This window comes from Typopeltis vanoorti, chromosome 9, assembly GCF_054136105.1.
Source record: "Typopeltis vanoorti isolate ZY-2024b chromosome 9, IOZ_Tvanoo_1.0, whole genome shotgun sequence".
Classification (NCBI taxonomy): domain Eukaryota; kingdom Metazoa; phylum Arthropoda; class Arachnida; order Uropygi; family Thelyphonidae; genus Typopeltis; species Typopeltis vanoorti.
In genome coordinates, this window is record NC_143557.1 from 129031258 (window position 1) to 129051862 (window position 20605).

General features: G+C 35.4%; 1 protein-coding gene across 2 annotated transcripts in view; it reads left to right on the forward strand.

Moving 5' to 3' along the window:
* LOC150103536 (intraflagellar transport protein 74 homolog) overlaps positions 1–20605 on the forward strand; it is a 124275-nt gene that overhangs the window by 46703 nt on the left and 56967 nt on the right. For both annotated transcript variants that reach the window (XR_016548786.1, XM_090397652.1), the window contains exons 5-7: positions 1993–2118; positions 13335–13672; positions 15704–15791. Coding sequence is in view for 1 of the 2 variants with exons in the window: in XM_090397652.1 (XP_090253778.1) it covers positions 1993–2118; positions 13335–13672; positions 15704–15791 (552 nt within the window). In the remaining variant the exon portion in view is untranslated. The remainder of the gene's footprint in view (positions 1–1992; positions 2119–13334; positions 13673–15703; positions 15792–20605) is intronic.

Genomic DNA, 20605 nt, shown 5'->3' on the forward strand with positions numbered 1-20605 from the left:
AATTTGCAAAATTTCCTAAGTTCTTTCTCCCTTTTTTTTTTTTGATAATGTTTAGCTTAACTGTTAAGGTTAGATATCCTTTTTCATATTGGCACTTACTTCTAGCTTTTCCCAGCCTAACTGCATCACATTTATATCATCTGCAGCTTCAAAATAGCTTTACATCCTTTCTTATTTGCATCATCTGTATTACTTACTCCATATCTGCCAACCTTGAAAGACTGCTTTCGCATTTTTGGTGATGTACCTAAGGACTTCTCTAAAAATTCTTGCTACTGTTCAGAAGAGGGCAATTTGGCTATTCATAACTTCTCTCATGTAGACAGTCAGTTTCCCATTTCAGCAGAACTGGCATCCATTATGTGGTTACTTGGTCACTACTGGTTCATTGCTATCTTTGTACTGCTGTAAATACTTTCATTTTGATTCTCATGACGTCAGTAGAATAGATGCAGCTTCACACACAGATTCGTAGATATGCAGTTGTGATACTTCAACTTATGACTAGCAATGCCATCTGTCAAAGTTTATGAGTGTACTAGATGGCTAAAATATGGAGCTGAAATATTTCGGTGTGGCAGCATATTAAGATATTAAAATGGAGGATATTTTTGATCCAGCCATATTTTATAGTGAAATATAGAAAGAAACTTTTAAAAGTTTCAAAAATTTACCACAGAGCTTATGAGAAAATAATCTTCAGTATTGGAGTCACTTTGGCTTGCACTACTTCAATGTTATATTCTCGTAAAAACTCGGGTAAATTTTTGAAACTTTTTAAAGTTTTTTTCTTTCTATATTTGGCTATACAATATGGCTGAATCCATAATATCTTTCATTTTAACATAAAAAAAATGGTTTTCCTAACAAGATCATAGTGTCATCTCCATTTTGTTTGTTTCTGCCTTGATTGCAAGTTTTCTTGTTAGTGAAATTAGAGAGGTATTTATTGTAAACAAAATAAAAAACTTTAAATATGTTTGAGAAATGCAAAAGTGATGTGTTGAGACTCCATGTTTATGCAATGTTTCAGAGATACTTCTGAAATCACATAATTTTACTCAATCCCATGTAGTAATTAGCACTTTCACTTGATTTTTGTTTTAACATGCTATTACACTTGATTTGCCTTCACTGAGTGTACAGCACCTTTAAGTTTTTCTGAAATATCATACTGTCAATTTTAAGTCTAATCTGTATAACTATTACAGTGTTGGTTGCATTGCATTATTCAGAAGTCACATATGTGTGTTACTTTACAGGCACCACTAACAGCAAAATATCTGAGTCCGTGTGTGGAAAAGCAGCTTAGATCATTTTACATCTTTGCCTTTAAACTTCACAGTTGGATGATGCACTTGGGCATCATCCAATGAATCATATGCCCATTCCCCAGATGCCTGGGGAATGGGCATATGACATTCCCCAGGCATCTGCCACACTCATCTAACCATAAAAAGTAGTGCAAGTTGGTACTCCACATCTTGAACTTTTAGCTTCTACTACAGACCATTCGTGGTATTCTTTACACGAATGGTTGTGCTTTTGATTGCCATGGTTGAAATTTATATTCATCTACTAATAGATACTGTTACTATGTAAATCTTTATGTAGTATTTTACCACTAAGCCCTATAAACTCTAAAGTAGTAATTGCTCATTTCCACATCATACTGCTGATATTTTCACTTTCACATTTTCATTGGCATAATGTTTCTTTCTGGTGATTTTGGTTGATAAAGTATTTTATGAATGCCATGAATGGATATACCACTTATGGCATTCTGTGGTAAAACTGCTTTCATTGATGCTATATAAATGTAACATGAATCCTAGAGGCACATAGACGTTTAGGCCATGTCATGACATGAATGCACACATTATGTTTCATATAAAACAAGGGTATTCCATTAATTATTTTAACCTAATGTATAATGCACTGTGAAATAATATAGAAAGTTCTCAATTAGTTATAAACTGAGTTTTTTTAAAGGTAAAACAAGAAGCAGTAACCCTCTATGGCAAACTTCGTGAGTTAGAAGAAAAGAGAGATACTTTACAAGAGGAAGAACGAGCCAAAGGAACTCCTGCACAAGAAAGAGAAAGATTGTTGCAACAGGTAATGATGGTCTTTGGATATTCCATTTTTGCAACATTCACTACATTTTCGTTTTCTATATTTTACATCATCATCATCATCATCATCAAATTCCTGCCATGTACCCTCAAGGGGTGTACAGGATATGACAGTACTACATGAAAAAATTACATCATTACTAACTTCCTATCTACAATTTTTCTCCAAATCAGTCTGTTACTTGTCAAGACTCCAACATTATCAGATCTTATATTTCTATCGTCTAAAGCACTTTGTACCGTATCAATCCACCTATATCTTGGTCTTCCTCTGGGTCATTTTCCTGCCAACCTGGCAGGAAAACGACCCAGAGGAAGACCAAGTGTTCTCTGCCATATCTGGCAGAGAACATTTGTTTTGCTAATCTTTCCTCTCCCATTCTATTTAAGTGACCATACCACCTGAAATTAGCTCTGCTAATGCATTCCTGGATGCTGACAATGTCAAGTTCTTTCCTAATATCCTCATTTTTAATATGATATTGCAATTGATGCCATCTGTTCACGCCTCTAATCTTTCTCAAGACTCTCATATCTGCGGTCTCTAGTCTTTGGTCAAGTGTTTTACTTCTGACCCAGCTCTCAGATCCATAAGTTGAAACTGGTTTGAACACTGTCTTGTATACAGCTAATTTAAGTGTTCCGACTAATTTCTCTCTTATTCCATATGAATTTATTCAATTGACTTCCCACCATACCAGCTTTGCTAATTCTGTTGTCTATTTCTATATTTAATTTACCATCTTCAGTAAAAATCGCGCCTAAGTAGCTGAAATGTTTCACTTGTTCCACAGGTTCTCCATTCACAACACAGTTGAGATTTTCAATGATTCTGCCTATTTTCATTATCTTTGTCTTTTTATTACTGACCTTCATACCATATCTATTACAACAGCTATTCAATTTAGTCAGAGAATCTTGCAGACTTGTAGCGGATTTATTTAGAATTATAACATCATCTGCATAAAGCAAAGAGCTGGCATTAACATCTCCAATTTTGATATCATGTTTAATACCACTTTCCTTCATAACGTGATCCATATAGATAATGAATAACAGAGGGGATAATGTACATTCTTGTCTCACACTAGATTTAACATTAAACCATCCTCCTGTACTTCCTTCAATTCTAACTGCTGACTTACAACTCAAATAAACACTAAGCATTGCTTGATATAATGCCCCATTGACACCATATAACTGTAGCGTATTGAATAGCTTCTCTCTTGCCACCTTGTCATATGTCTTTTCCAAATCGACAAAACTTAAATACAGATCTTTGTTATATTTCCATGCTTTCTCGACTATTTGTCGTAAAGTGAAGATCTGATCCTGACAGCCTCTATTTGGCCTGAATCCAGCTTGTTCTTCACCAAGCTTTTCTTCCACAATTCTTCTCAACCGTTTCTCAAGTATACTTGCATAGATCTTGCCAGGAACACTCAGTAGGGAAATACCTCTGTAATTCTCACATTCAGTTTTATTTCCCTTTTTATATATGGGTTCTATGAGAGCTCTACTCCAATCATCGGGAATTCGTCCCTCTGTCCAGGCTTTCTGAACTATGCAGTGCAGCCACTGTAAGACTTTTATGCCACCATACTTCAGCATTTCTGGTCGAATATCATCTACTCCTGCTGCCTTTCCACATTTCAAGCCTTTAATGGCTTTTTCTACTTCAAGTATGGATATGTATTCCTGACTGCAAGCCTGGTCAGTGTTTTTTATCACTGTGCTGTCATCACTGCTTGTTTCATTTAGCAGTTTTTCAAAGTAATTACTCCATACTTCAAGGATATCTTTTTCTCCTGTTTTTATGTCACCTTTATCATCTCTAACTCCTTTTACAGCACTCTTTCCTCCATTCCTAAGCTTCTTCAACAACCTCCAGAATATTTTGCCACCTTCTTGATATTTATTTTCTATATTCTTGCCAAAGTCCTCCCATGACTTTTGTTTAGCTAGTTTTACACACTGTTTAGCTTTCTTACATTTGTCTCTGTATTCTCCGAGAGCACAAGCTGACTTATTTGCCAGGAACTTTTGATATGCTTTCTTCTTTTCCTTCACTGCCTCTTTAACTTCCTGTGTCCACCAGGGAGTTCTGATTTTTTTTATCTTTGCACACAACCTCACCACATGCCTCTCTGGCAGAATCAATCAATGTTTTCTTCAGAGTTTGCCACTGAATCTCCAAGGTTTGATTCCTGTTCTCAAACTCTTTCATTTTCTTTTCAATAATCTTTCTGTATTTTAGTCTACAGTTAACATCTGAGAGCTGCTCAACTTTTATTCGCTTTAAAACTTTCTTACATGTTATTCTTTTCAATATGAAATTCAATTTTATCCTGCTCAAGACTAGATAGTGATCACTTCCAATTTCAAATCCTCTGTACACTCTGGTGTCCTGCACTAGGGAGAAAACATCACTATCAACAATAACATAGTCAATGAGACTTTTCTTATTCCTAGCCTCTTCTCTCCATGTGAATTTGTGCACATTTTTATGTTGGAACATGGTGTTAGTAATAACCAGTCCATGTCCTGAGAAGAAATCCAACAGATATTTGCCATTATTATTAGCTTTGCTCTTTTCTCCAAATTTTCCCAAAATATTTTTGTATGTGTGACAATCATTTCCTACTCTGCTATTTAGATCTCCAACAAGGACCAACTTTTCCTTTTTCATTGTGTTAGTTGCTTTTTCTAGAGCGTCAAAAAATTCCTCCACTTCTACCTTAGTAGAACCTTCTGTGGGACCATAGGCACATGTATTTTACATATTTTTTTTTAAAATATGAACACTTAGTATTGGTTTTCTTTGACATGGAAAAAGTATATGCCATAATTTGTAGGTTTGCCGTATCGAAAGTCCTGCAAACCTTTTTTTATTACACGAAACTGCCTCCTCTCTTCATCAGAAACTTTCCTCAAGAAGATGGAGTTCCAGAAGGTTCTGTATTAAATGCTGCTGTTTGCTGTTAGAGTTAACTTGATAACAGAACAACTTCCTCTGGCTGCAAGTAATGGCTTCTATGTGGATGACATTACCATCTTTTGTCATTCTTGCAATATGAGAGTCATAGAAAGAGAGTTGCAGCAAGCCATTGACCATATTTGAAACTTTCAAATGGGCTCAGATTTTTGTCACGTGATCTTCATTCTGACCCAGAAATAAGACTAGAACATGCAGTAATACCAGTTGAAAGATTCAAGGTATTTGTCAAAAAAAAAAAAAAAGAAAGATATTTCTACCTTATATGTGCCATTTATGAGATGACTTGAAAGATGAACATCATTAACACTCTAGCCTTGCACCCCTTGAGGTGCAGATGTTCATTGTTCCTCTTGTATTGAATCAGATCAAGACTCAGTTATGGGTCTTCTCAGGTCCATGCTTCTTTAAGAGAGTACATTTCAATTGCAGTATCCATTCCACCATCACACTCTCAGAATTACAACTGGAGCACTTTGAACATTACCTATATTTCTTGTTTTGTTGATTATTGATTTTTGGCTTTTAATTTCATGGAAAATTTTTCTACAGTTATATACTGTAAAGTATTTCTGGATTTCTTCCATCTGTTCACGTAAAATTTTTATTTTCTGTTGTCTGATTCTTTTATTGGCTTCCTTGCTGCTTTCCTCTGAGCAGCATGCATATCATTTGGGTAATTGAGCCAAATATACTTCAATCTGTTTTCTTTTTCTTTACTGCCAGTTCGCGTGCATGATGCTTTCTATGCATCTGAACTGCCATATATACTTCTGTTTAAAAATATGAGGAAATTAAAACTTTTATGGTGGATTGGCATATCTCACTCACTTTCATGCTTTTTATTTATTTATTTATTTTATCAACTCCCACATGAGAGGTTACCTATAACAGAGATGTGCCATGCATCAGAGAGAATGGATAAATTTAGTTTAATCCTTTATCCAAATGTGAGCAAACAAAGTTTGCGCCTGAAAGTATCTTCAGGACTGGGGTAAGGTGGTACAACACCGGGAAACTCGTTGCAAAGGTGGAGCAAGCTAACATCACTCCTATCTCAGTATCTTCCATAATGCAAAACACATCCCCTTGCGGATATGTATAATGTTATGCATAAATCCAAAGTAATTTAATAAAAAGGTGGCACATCATTTGGCAACTCCTATAGGCAGAGATGACCTTGCTAATGCTTCTGCCTGTTATCTCCACTTGGGTCTGGCTCCCACTGAAGAGACCTCAATAAAGGTCCAAACTAGTTTGGGTAGTGGCCCTTCCTTTAATGCATAACATTATACATATCCACAAAGAGATGTGTTTGGCATTATGGGAGATACTGAGATAGGAGTGATGTTAACTTGCTCCACCTTTGCAACGAGTTTCCCGGTGTTGTACCACCTTACCCCAGTCCTGAAGATACTTTCAGGCGCAAACTTTGTTTGATCACATTTGGATAAAGGATTAAACTAAATTTATTATAGTCTAATAACCAAGTGAAAAATAAACTTTCAACAGAGAGAATGGAATTTGTTAATATGTTTTTGTTAGAGTTGTAGGTTGTATTCATTAAGAAAAATGATATGGGAAAGACTGTTTCAAAGGACAGAATATAAGGATGAAGGAAGAGAATAGAGAAGAGTCAAAGTGCGTACAAAATTGCTGAGACTATAGGCATTTCAGAATATATCCTACGATATATTTCGCATGAAGAATTGCAAATGAAAACACTTGCTCATAGCAGATCAAAAACTTACTTGCATGAAAATCTCTGAACAGTACTTGGAGCATTTTAATAAGAATAAAACTGATTTTGTGCATCGATTTATTACTATGGATGAGACTTGGATTCACCATTACACACCAGAATCCAAACAGCAATCAAAACTGTGGACAGAAGCCGGTTGTTCAGCACCAAAGAAGACAAAGTCTGTTCCATCAGCAGGAAAGTTCATGGCATCGGTGTTTTGGGATGCTAAAAGCATTTTGTTTATTAATTATCTTGAAAATGGTAAAACAATAACCAGGGAATATTATTCTGATCTTTTAACCAGACTAGGTGAAAAAATGTCCGTGACAAAAGACCCGGTTTGCAGAAGAAAAAAATCGTCCTTCATCAGGACAATGCACCTGCCCACAAAGGTGTTTTGGCAATGAGAAAATTAAGAGATCTGCATTATGAATTGTTGGAACATCCACCCTATTCCCCAGATTTGGCTCCCTCTGACTTCTATCTCTTCCCAAAACTAAAACACTTCCTCGCTGGTCAGCATATTTCTTCGAATCAAGTGGTGATTGCAGCTGTAAGGAGTATTTTCAGATCTTACTGAGAACCACTATAGGGATGAGATAATGGTGCTGTAGCATCGCTGGAATAAATGTATTAGTCTTAAGGGAGATTATATTGCAAAATAAAAATAATTTTGAAATTCTAAATCCGTTTTTTCATTGTTAGGCCAAGAACTTTTCAGACTACCCTCGTACAATAGGCACAACCTTTTGTGGGTGGGTTGGAGATTCATATAAAAAACAATAATAGCCTACATTATTTGGTTCTCTTCTGCAGCATAACAGCAAGCACTTCTCTCAGTCAAATCTGTAATAAATTTAAATTTGTCTGCATATAGCTGCTGTGTTATAGGTCATCATCAGTTTCCTGACATGTAATACTCCTACAGGATACTGTAGGAGTATTACATGATTCTGTTTACATTGTTACCAATCTTGTATCAACAATTTTTCACCAAATTAATCTGTTACTTGTCAGTACTCCAATATTATCATATTTGACATTTCAGTCATGTGGGGTACCTCTGACCAAATCAATCCACCTAAATCTTGTTCTTCTTTTGGATCTTTTTTCCCTCTCATCTTGGCATCAGACACCTGTTTTGCTAACCTTTCTTTTCCCATTCTGTTTAAGTGTCCTTAGATAAGTTCTGCTCTTGAATGCTAAGAATGTCAAATTCCTTCTTAGTATCTTCATTCTTATTCTACTAAAGTTACATATAAACAAAATTACTAAATTAATATAGAATAATGAAAAATATTTTGTGTTACTACTGTATTACACTGATGATGGTGCTGTACAATATGTGGATTGAAAATTTTTAGTTAATGTCTGTTAATTAAATAATTTTTTCAATTGTGTCTATTTATAATCTTAGTGGACAGAATTTCTAAATTAATGTAGACTAACTAAAAATATTTAGATTTGTGTATCCTACCACCGTACTACACTGATGATGATCCACAATATTATTGTATCTACCTGGATACTGAACGAACGAGGATGGGCTGGCAATTTGGGATTTAGCCGACCAAATTGTATTCTTATTGGCTTAAACCAATATAGAAAATGATGGCACAACATGACAAAATTTCATGCCAGCTGGGGTGTCACCCGTTAAACAAGGCCCCCGTTGTTTTTGCCAGGGAACCAGGGCAAACAGCGAAAAGTCAGCTACTGGAACAAATCTGAAAGCACACTGCAACTCAACATCACTAGAGTTAAAGATCGGTACTATGAACATAAGAAGCCTGAATGGCAAAGAAATGGAGCTAGCTGAGGAATTAGATAAGTACCAGATCGAAATAATAGAGTTGACTGAAACAAAAAAGACAAAAACTGGTGAGATATTTCTGAACAATAAATACAAAATGTTATATTCAGGAAATAAAATCAAGGTAAAGAAGTAGTAGCCATAGTATTCAACACAAAATATGAGGCTAATCTTCTTGAATGGCAGGCAGTCTCAAGTAGAGTGATGTGGGCAAATATGAGAATGGGGAATTGGACAATGAGACTTATTTGTGCCTATGGTCCCACAGAAGGTTCTACTAAGGTAGAAGTGGAGAATTTTTTAATGCTTTAGAAAAAGCAACTGACACAATGAAAAAGGAAAATTTGGTCCTTGTTGGGGATCTAAATAGCAGAGTAGGAAATGATTGTCAGACATACAAAAATATTTTGGGAAAATTTGGAGAAAAGAGCAAAGCCAATAATAATGGCAAATACCTGTTGGATTTCTGCTCAGGACATGGACTGGTTATTATTAACACCATGTTCCAACATAAAAATGTGCACAAATTCACATGGAGAAAAGAGGCAAAGAATAAGAAAAGTCTCATTGCCTATATTATTGTTGATAGTGATGTTTCTCCCTGGTGCAGGACACCAGAGTGTACAGAGGATTTGAAATTAGAAGCGATCACTGTTTATTCTTGAGCAGGATAAAATTGAATTTCATATTGAAAAGAATAACATGTAAGAAAGTTTTAAAGCGAATAAAAGTTGAGCAGCTCTCAGATGTGAATTGTAGACTACAATTCACAAAGATTATGGAAAAAAAAATGAAAGAATTGGAGAACAGGAACCAAACCGTGGAGATTCAGTGGCAAGCCTTGAAGGAAACCCTGATTGATTCAGCCAGAGAGGCATGTGGTGAAGTTGTCTGCAGGGATAGAAAAATCAGAACTCCATGGTGGACACTGGAAGTTAAAGAGGCAGTGAAGTAAAAGAAAAAAGCAAAACAAAAGTTCCTGGCAAATAAGTCAGCTTTTGCTCTTAGAGAATACAGAGACAAATGTAAGAAAGCGAAACACTGTGTAAAACTTGCTAAACAAAGTCATTGAAGGACTTTGGCAAGAACATAGAAAATAAATATCAAGAAGGTGGTAAGATAGTCTGAAGGTTGTTGAAGAAGCTTAGAAATGGAGGAAAGAGTACTGCAAAAGGAGTTAGAGATGATAAAGGTGACATGAAAACAGGGAAAAAAGATATCCTTGAAGTATGGAGTAATTACTTTGAAAAATTGCTAAATGAAACAAGCAGTGATAGCACAGCAGTAAAAAACATTCAACAGGCATACAGTCAGGAATACATATCCATACTTGAAGTAGAAAAAGCCATCAAAAGCTTGAAATATGGAAAGGCTGCAGGAGTAGATGATATTCGACCAGAAATGCTGAAGTATGGTGGTATAAAAGTCTTACAGTGGCTGCATTGCATAGTTCAGAAAGCCTGGACAGAGGGACGAATTCCTGATGATTGGAGTAGAACTCTAATTGTACCCATACATAAAAAAGGAAATAAAAAATTGAATGTGAGAATTACAGAGGTATTTTCTCTGAGTGTTCCTGGTACGGTTTATGCAAGTATACTTGAAAAACGGTTGAGAAGAATTGTTGAAGAAAAGCTTGGTGAAGAACAAGCTGGATTCAGGCCAAATAAAGGCTGTCAGAATCAGATCTTCACATTACGACAAATAGTAGAAACTTCACTTTACAACAAATAGAAAGCATGGGAATATAACAAAGATCTGTATTTAAGTTTTGTCGACCTGGAAAAGGCATATGACATTGTGCCAAGAGAGAAGCTATTCAATATGCTACAGTTATATGGAGTCAATGGAGTATTATATCAAGCAAAGTTAGTCTGTATTTGAGTTGTAAGTCAGCAGTTAGAATTAAAGGAAGTACAGGAAGATGGTTTGATGTTAAATCTGGTGTGTGACAAGGATGTACATTATCCCCTCTGTTATTCATTATCTATATGGATCACATTGTGAAGCAAAGTGGAATTAAACATGATTTCAGAATTGGAGATGTTAATGTCAGCTCTTTGCTTTATGCGGATGATGTTATACTTCTAAATAAATCCGCTACAAGTTTGTAAGATTCCCTGACTAAATTGAATAACTGTTGTAATAGATATGGTATGAAGGTCAGCATTAAAAAGACAAAGACAATGAAAATAGGTAGAATTGTTGAAAATGTCAACTGTGTTGTGAATGGGGAACCTGTGGAACAAGTAAAACATTTCAGCTACTTAGGCACGATTTTTAGTGAAGATGGTAAATTAAATATGGAAATAGACAAGAATCAACAAAGCTGGTATAGTGGGAAGTCAATGAATAAATTCATATGGAATAAGAGAGAAATTAGTCAGAACACTAAATTAGCTGTATACAAGACAGTATTCAAACTAGTTTTAACTTATGGATCTGAGAGCTGGGTCAGAAGTAAAACACTTTACCAAAGACTAGAGACCGCAGATATGAGAGTCCTGAGAAAGATTAGAGGTGTGAACAGATGTCATCAATGGCAATATCATATTAAAAACGAGGATATTAGGAAAGAACTTGGCATTGTCAGCATCCAGAAATGCGTTAGCAGAGCTAATCTCAGTTGGTATGGTCACTTAATCAGAATGGGTGAGGAAATATTTGCAAAACAAGTGTTCTCTGCCAGGTTGGCAGGAAAACAACCCAGAGGAAGACCAAGATATAGGTGTATTGATATAGTACAATGTGCCTTAGATGATAGAAATATAAGGTCTGATAATGATAATGTTGGAGTCTTGATAAGTAACTGACTGATTTGGAGGAAAATTGTAGATAGGAAGTTAGTAATGATGTAAATTTTTCATTTAGTACTATCATATCTTGTACATCCCTTGATGGTATATGTCAGGAATTTGATGATGATTATTATTATTATTATTATTGCATGACACCTCCAGGGAGTCCAAAGACTCATCGAGGAAGGAACATCCTTACTCTACAACCCTGTCCCCACCACACAATTCACCAACTATAAATGAACCGCAACTACAATCATCTACACCAACGCCTTCTACCACCCACCACTAGTATTTTCACAATCACAATTTGTAGTTTATTCAATCAAAATCAAAATTTGTAGTCAATCTCTGTTAAATTTTTTTTTCAATTGTGTCTACTTATAATCTTAATAGAATAATACATGGTTATCCCTTAATGTATCAATGCATTACCTTTCAATATCATGAAGGTATTTCAGAAAAAATTTCCATGGTCATAAAGAAATAAATATGATCTGTATACAGCTTTCAAATCCTACATCAGCTTGGCTTTCCTTATTCCCATCCCCTCAAGATCAACTTTCATCTGTCAATTCCAGGGTTAGAGCTTCTTACCCTTGCAATCTGGCCTGTTGATGGACAGACTGGAAGAATAGCCAGCATTCACTTGCAAAAAGATACTTGCAAATTTGCTGCCACAATTATAGACGCTCAGGCCTAGAATATCATTCCTTGGACATTCTTTGTTGAATAAATAAATAAATAAATAAAACTAAGTTATTCCATTGCAGAAAGTTTAGTTTATTAGAGATTCTGTAACATTAACAAATGTGGATATAAAAAACTTCCAAAAATATGGAAAACAGTAATTTTAAAGCCTCCCCAACCAAAATCCATCTATAGGGGATACCATTCTGGGGTTTCAGGTTTTAACTATTTCAGCTTCTTTGCATGCATATATATATATGCATGCAAATCCATATAAAGTATTGCCTGGTGATGTCTTTATAATGTCTGTGTGACATTGGGAAACAATGGAATCATTAAATTAATGATTAATTTCATTCCTCAGTGCTCTGCATTATTTCCATTCAATCTACATACACTGGTGTCTATAGCCTAAAGACAAACACTATTTCTGAAGATTACAACTGAAAATTCAGACAAATCAGCTTGTGGAAATTTGTATAACTGACAATTTCAAGTAGAGAGCAGGTACACATTCACGTGTTTGAATTACGTGCAAAGGGTCACGTGGTAGCACTCAAACAGGATAAAAGGCAAAAGTCTGTGCTAAGTGAATTGTGTTGGAAGGAAACTCTTTTTGTGAAGGAATAAAGTTGCAAATGTGGATGTCTTATAATGTCTCAAAGACATTATCATTAATCATCATCTAGATGATTTCATGCAGGGAAGAATTATTGGAAAGCTTGAAGAAGGCCACAGAATTACTGATATTGCCAGAGAGTTTGGAATCTCACATAGCATTGTATATGGGCTCTGGGTAGCATTTCAGACCAGTGGAATGTGTTCCATACATTTGCTAAGTGGTCATCCTCACTCTACCATGGAATATCAAGACAGATTTTTGGTTAAAAAAAAACTTTTTTTTTATTATTTATTTTATTTTTTTTGTAATATAATTTATTTTTATGCTGGCAATAAATTTATGTTCACATTTGACTGTAGTCATGAAAATTTTTATATACAGGTACAAATGTAGTTCTTCCTTAGCTTTTGCACACCAGGGTAGTTGAATTCTGTTTAGCATTTAGGCATGCATGCGTATCTCATAGATTGTGTGTGTGTGTATTAAAATGAATTGTTAGTTAATGAATTTCCACTGGAACTTTTGGTTTTTGAATAGGTAAAAGACGATAATGCAGAATTAGCTAGCATCGAACGGCAGACTACAGAAGTAAGAGAACAAATTACTCGAGCTAGAGAGGAGCTTGACCATTTAGAACAGGAACTTGAAGACCACAATGGTGAACGCAGTAGCAAATACCGTGAATTGCGTAAAAGAGAGGAAACAATGGATAGCTTTTTAGCATCTTTTGAAGAAAATAAAACTAGTGAAACTGAACGGAAGCGTCAGTTAGAATCAAATATTGTGCTGCAATTGGAAAGAATAAGTCGTAACCTTGCACATTTTCACCATCTTCCTTCTGCTCAAGAATTATCTGTGTTGAAGGATGATTTAACGTAAGTAGTTAATTATCTCAATTGTTATATGAATTAACTTACTTCTGTTGATTATAAATCATATAAAGGCATCAAATATTTAAATTTGTGAAAGTTTTAAACAAAATGTGAATTTGACATTTAACTAGAAATTATCTGAGTAAAACATGTTAAGTTTATTATTCCTATGAATCAAAAGATCTGATATAATGCATGCTGTGGGATGAGTACTTTATATGAGGTTTGTATTAAAAAAATTGCACACATGGGAAGGTAATGAAAGGATTGTGTTGGTGATTATTCATAGAAGTGCTTCAGTGTAAACAACACTAGAGGAACACAGTAACAAATAATTTATTGAGTTACTAATATTTCAAGGCTTTCCAACCAGCATCTTTAGAAAACAGATTACAATTTTTGTAAAATACACAGCACTCAACTATATTTTAACACAAACATTTCAAATTGTAACTGAAAAGGATCTATTGTCCTATCCGTCAAGACTCCTTTTAAGGACTGAATAAAATGTAGTTAATTAGAGAAATCATGCTGAGTATGCCTCTAGAATGATTATTTCCCAGATCTTCAATGATGAATACAGTCATACTTATTGAGGTTATCAGAGTGTTTCATAGGTAAAAATAATTCCTCTCTCTCGGACCCATAGTGCGACCTCTATGCAATGAGTTGTCTTCCATTTAATCCTACATGAAGGAAGGGAGTAATCCAGGATCAAAATCACTTCCCTTCACAAGTAACTCTACCCTTCATTAAAAAGGTTTCTTTTGAGAGACCTATGTGAACAGTTAACTGTAATGGATTATTTTAGAAGTTTGGGGGGTAAAATTTTTCTTCTAAATATAGCATGGTGGTAATATCCCAGTCTGTATGACATAGTTGAGATACAGTGTACCAGAAATTTTTTTCTTTTATGCTCAACATCTCCAACATGTTCTTTCTTGGAGCTTCCATACCTCAGTAAGTTTAAATGATGCCCCATTTAGAACACACATAATTAAAAGACATAATAACACTGTCCTCATCGCCTGAGTTACTTCAGCCGTAAATCCAAATCAACCAAACCATGTTCTTTCTTTCTCACCTCAAATGTATGGTTTGTCTGTCCTATATGTGTCGGACCACATGAGCATAGCATTCTATAGACTCCAGGTGTTTGTAAAAGGGGAGTGCTGTCCTTAGAAGACCTGAGAAGGCTGCAAATCGTTTGGATCATCTTTAACGTCATTCTAGTGTTATGACCTTTGAAAAGAGAATCAGTCCTAATGGATAGATTGCCAGTGTACGGAATGGTGATCAAATTTCTATATTGAACGTTCTAATTTTCAAACCATCCCTCTCACCATAATTGCAATGTTCAGTAGCAATTTGATTACCATTCCATATGTTGGCAATTATTCAAATTGTTATTATGTCTTTTATTTTTATAGTTAAGGAAGTTGATACAATTCCCTTCACTCTCATACTTTATATACAAAGCAGAAGAAACTTCTGCTTTTAATTATGATTTCATATTTGTCTTATACTAGTTGATTTTCAGTCACTTATTCATATTTACCTTGCAGACAATCTCCCAAATAGCATAGTGGAGACCAAAAAATAGTTCTGGTCTTGGCCACCTTCCTTTTCTCCTTAAAAAAAAATTAAGTAGCAAGAAAACAGATCACTTTCATTTTTAAACTTTTTAATTGTTTGATTATTACTGGACATTTATTCTGACTTGTGATTTTTTTTTTTTACTTCAGTTTACTTCTAAATATTATGATACACTATTATTTTCTGATTACTGTGCATATCAACATGACCTGTAACTGATGTTGCATGGTCTAGTATTGGAGGTTGCTGAATCCAAGACTTCAAATTATTCACCTACTAAAGCGATTTTGACTGTTCAGCAAATTGCATTCAGCATAGCAATTCTTGTTTCATAGCACTCAACAGTCTTTATTAGTTGATAAGTCTTAGTACAGTCTGAAACATTGCTTTTTAAAAAAAAAAAAATCGATTATGACTACATTAATAACTTTGTTTTAGCTTTAAGGAAGGAGAAATGGAAAAATCCCGAGCCACAGTTATCTCTTTAAATCATGAGCAAAAGAAGTTAAGTTTAGACTTGCAAAAGGTAAGAAAAAAACTTATATAAATTTTATGGACTTTGAAAGTATGCATTCTTTAACATAAAATCAAAACTAAATTTGTATGAAGTAACTTAAATATAATATTATTAATGTGATCTTATGATTTGTATATTCTGTCAGTGACCTCGCCCTATACGGGAATAAAAAGGCGTTAGCTGATTTTTTATTTTTTTATTCTGTCATGGTAACATAGTAATATTTAAAAGAAACTGATGTTTTAATAAGAAATTCAATAGATCCTCTAACCTATTGATACAGAAAACTCATACGAGAATTTACTGTATATATAAGGCTATGCTTTTAAGATGAATATTTCTAAGTCATAGATAAAAGGGAAAGTGAGTAGGTTTTATGCTTATCAGTCTATGTGGATAATTTCTTGCAAAAGACTGTTTTATGCAATTCTTTAGGCACCATGAAGATCTCCTTCTAGATGAGAAACATGTTGTTATAAACCTAATTGATTTCCATTGAGGTTGAATGAAACAAAAAAAAATACATTTCAGCTTATAACATATGTTCTCTCTTTTGTGTGTACAGATTAACTAGTTCTCAACTCGCTAATGTGAATTTATTCATTCTGAAGGACAAAAGATTTTGTTCACTAAATTTTTTGTTTGTAAGTTATATGAATAAAAGAGTATACACATGTAGCTGTCTCTTTCTTTTAATTTGAAGGAATGAGAAAGGAAAAAAGAAGATAGAGGAAGAGAGAGGATGGTATGAGAAATTTTTGTAAAAGTAGATTATACTTGTTCATCTATAGCAGTGTTTCTCAAAGTGTTGTATGCGTATCCCCGGGGGTACGTGGCAATATTCGGCTATGCATAATTAAAGAGTCATATTTTTCAACAAACAGTGCAATTAGAGACAACCAGGATAAAATCACACTAACTAATGAATCACATCCCCTCTCCAACAGAAACTGCTGTGTAGACCAAGCAAAACCATATGTTGCTGGTGGAACATATGGTTTTGCTTGATACCACTCCCATTGTTAACGTGTTAAAACTAAGAAATATATAGTGAATTTGTTTCAGATATTATGGAATTCGGTTGAAGAGAATTAGCATTGCAACTCAACTGTTGAAATGCTAATTTGTCTTTGGTTCGCACGATCTTTTGTTAATACCACACCAATCATATGCAGTTCTTTGCTGCTCTACATATCTCAAGTCTTGTAAATTACTGGTAATTTTTGCTTGAAATAATGGGAAGGAAGATGACTTTGGTGATGCACACAAAGAAACTGTTCTCGATGCCAACAGTAGTAATAGCGAGTAGGTGCTTCTTGGTAAGTCACCATTTTAAATTTTTTTCTGAAAACTTTAGTTTCCGAAAATTCTCGCATGTATCTCGCAACATGATATTTTAGCTTTAATCTTGGGAAAAAAGTTAGTTATATTTGAGTAAATACAGTATTTTTTTTTAGCTTTCAAATTCTTACGTATGGATCATTGGTTAAAGATTGGATTTATAAAACCCCCAAAAGAGAGCAATATAGCAAATACAAGTAGCTATAAGCAACAAGAAAACATTGATATTGCATCTGGATCAAATGAAATTGATGAGTGTGTCGTCTGACATCTCTAGAGAAGCAAAATTTAAAAATAAATCATATTTTTTGTTTACATGAACATATAAATTCAAATAAAATAGATATTTAATTTTAATTAATATTTTAAATTAATTTATCAGTTTTAATTAATTTGTTTTTAATTAATTAATTTTTTTTAAATTAATTAATTAGGGGGTACTTGGCAATAATGAAAATTTAAGAAGGGATACGTGGATATCTGAAGTTTGAGAAACACTGATCTATAGCACTTGAGGCTAAGGTCTATAAAGAAAGAAATAATATGCTTATAATGAGATCACAGAACTAATGTAAATAACTATTTGGGAACATTGATCAAGTGTAAACGGATAAATATTTTAATACTGACTAGTTTCACCAAACTTAAGCTGTTGGCATCGTCAGGGTACAAGCACTGAGGTTAAAACATATCACAAAATAGATCTTAACTGTAAATTCTAAAAATTATAGTGTAATATGCTGTTGAAAGAAAAGAAAAAAAATATATATGCCATATAATATAAATATATACACCATCTGTCCAACAAAAAACCGAACTTTTCGAAAATAGAAGAAACTAGTGGCGCCACCTGTAGTATCTTTTTGTTGTCGAAAGCAGTAACCTTCATTAGTGTTGTGTCAACTTTTATGACATTTGTTTCATTAGAAGCCGAGTTATAGTGCCAAGAGTGACAGTGTGTTTTGACGAACGATCGGTCATCACGATATTCATGCCGTACGTGACGAATTCTCGCTATCAATCGCTTCAAAACTTCGACATAAAGCTCACCATTCACCGTTTGTCCAGGCTGAACGAATTCTTTGTGATAATGCCCTTGGAATCGTAGTAACAAATCAGCATTGTCTTTACTTTTGACTTCTCAAAATTTGACCTCAACAAATTTGGCTGCATGAGACTTCCTCAAATTTGGGAAACCTTCATCAGAAGACCTCCAGCCCAATCGCCCAAGAATACCAACATCGCCCGCTAGAGGGCACCATCAGGACTTTAGGAGAAATAATAGCTTCATTCTTCTTATTCATTTATTGTTTGTGCTGTGTCTGCGTGCACGTATCTTGTACCTAAGTTCTTGAAAATGGCTGCATGACGTTGCCGAAATATAGAAATATATTAAAATTTATTTTAATGTATATCCTAGTACGTTGTAATTTCCTGAAATAATATAGTGAAAATGCATAACCAACGTCTAAGCCTTTCCACGAGAATTACGATAATCCACGGAGATGTTACCGCACGTAAAGCACGCCATTACGATAAATTAAAGTCGAAGCTAGCAAGACAACTGAATCGTCTCGCCTTCCTGAAGCGCTGCCGGGATAACCAGGTAATCCCTAACTGTGTGAAATTCAAGCACCGTTTCTATTCGCAAAAGGCACTTCGCATCTATAACCGTGCCAGCCAAGCCTTACTCAGAGAACAAATTGCCGCCACTCGCCGTTTCCTGAGTGAAGCTAACTCAGCTATACAGGCACTCGAAGTTGACCTTTCAAGCACCTTAAGCCACGAAATTTGGTCGATTTTACGCGACATCTCGTGCACTGCAGCGGAGAAAGAGTTTAGATTAGTCCGAGATCGACACATCAAAAAATTCGAAAATTTAAAAAAGGTCGCGATCTCTAAACCGCAACTTCCTACCAATACTGTAGTGAATCTGTCGTCACTAAGTGTGAAACCCGAAGCACTCGACGCCCTCGCATGTGGACACAACTTCGGCATTGCACCCAAAAGAATACCTGCTGAGGATATCATGATACGGATTGAACGCGGGATCCGACACCTCCCAAGCCACGTCGCCAACGACATGGCTTGGGACTGGATGTAGACTGGATGTAGCTTGTGTTCTGACTAAAGCCAAACCACCTAAAACCAACATGCCCAGTAAAGAAATTAAATCTCTATTAGAATTAAAGAAAAACAAGAAAATAATAATCACCAAAGCTGACAAAGGGAATGCCACAGTATTGCTGAACCAAAAAGATTACACAGGTAAGCTGAAATCCCTATTGTTAGATCGTGCCACTTACCTCCCTATCGAATACAATCCCCCCAACTCACAAATTAGAAACTCCACAGGCTCCTTAAGAAGATCACTTCTTGGCCTGTGGAAATCACCAACAAACTAAAACCATTTAACTCTATACCCTCCCGTATTTATGGACTCCCAAAAATTCACAAGGAAAATGTGCCATTACGTCCCAATAGTGGATGGCATTGATTCCCCCACATACAAACTAGCTAAACATTTGGCCAAAGCTCTCTCACACTATACTGGCAACACACCTTCATACATAAAAAACTCAGCCCACTTCAAAGCCAGCATAGAAAACCTTACACTCAAACACACTGACATAATGGTCAGTTTTGATGTCTCCTCCTTATTTACAAATGTCCCTCTCAAAGAATCCCTAGAGCTAATCCAAGCTAAATTTCCTCCCGATATCACAGCCTTATTTCAGTTCACAATGAACTCAGGCCACTTTGTTTGGCAAGGAAAATTCTACAAACAAATAGAGGGGACAGCCATGGGTTCTCCACTCTCCCCACCCTTGGCCAACTTTAATATGGAGATTTTTGAAGAGCAAGCCTTGAACTCTGCCCCACAAAAACCAACCATTTGGCTTCGCTATGTAGATGATGTATTCGCTATTTGGCCACATGGCTCCGTTGCACTCCTCTCCTTCTTAACACACTTAAACAACCAACACCCCCAGAATCAAATTCACCCTGGAAGAGGAAAAAAACAACTGCATTCTGTTCTTAGACACACTGGTCACCCACCAGCCTGATGGAACCTTGGTTTTCTCAGTATATAGAAAACCCACCCATACAGGCAGATACATTCACCAACAATCCCCCCCCCCACAACAATATGGAGTCATTAAGACACTACACAACAGGGCTAAACTTATCTGCTCGAATGACAATGCCCTAACCACAGAACGAAACCACATCCTCAACACGTTCTCAGCCAATGGCTATCCCCCCAAAAAAATCCAAAAAATATTAAAACCAGTAAACCACAACCCTCCCCTCCCCCTCACAACAAGGATTACTCTAAATCCATCACCATACCTTACATCCGAGGCACCTCAGAAAAAATCACAAAAATCCTAAAAAAACATAACTTAACTTCTTGTTACAAACCATATAAAAAATTGGCATTCCTTATCCGCTCAACAAAAGACCAACCTCCCCCCCCC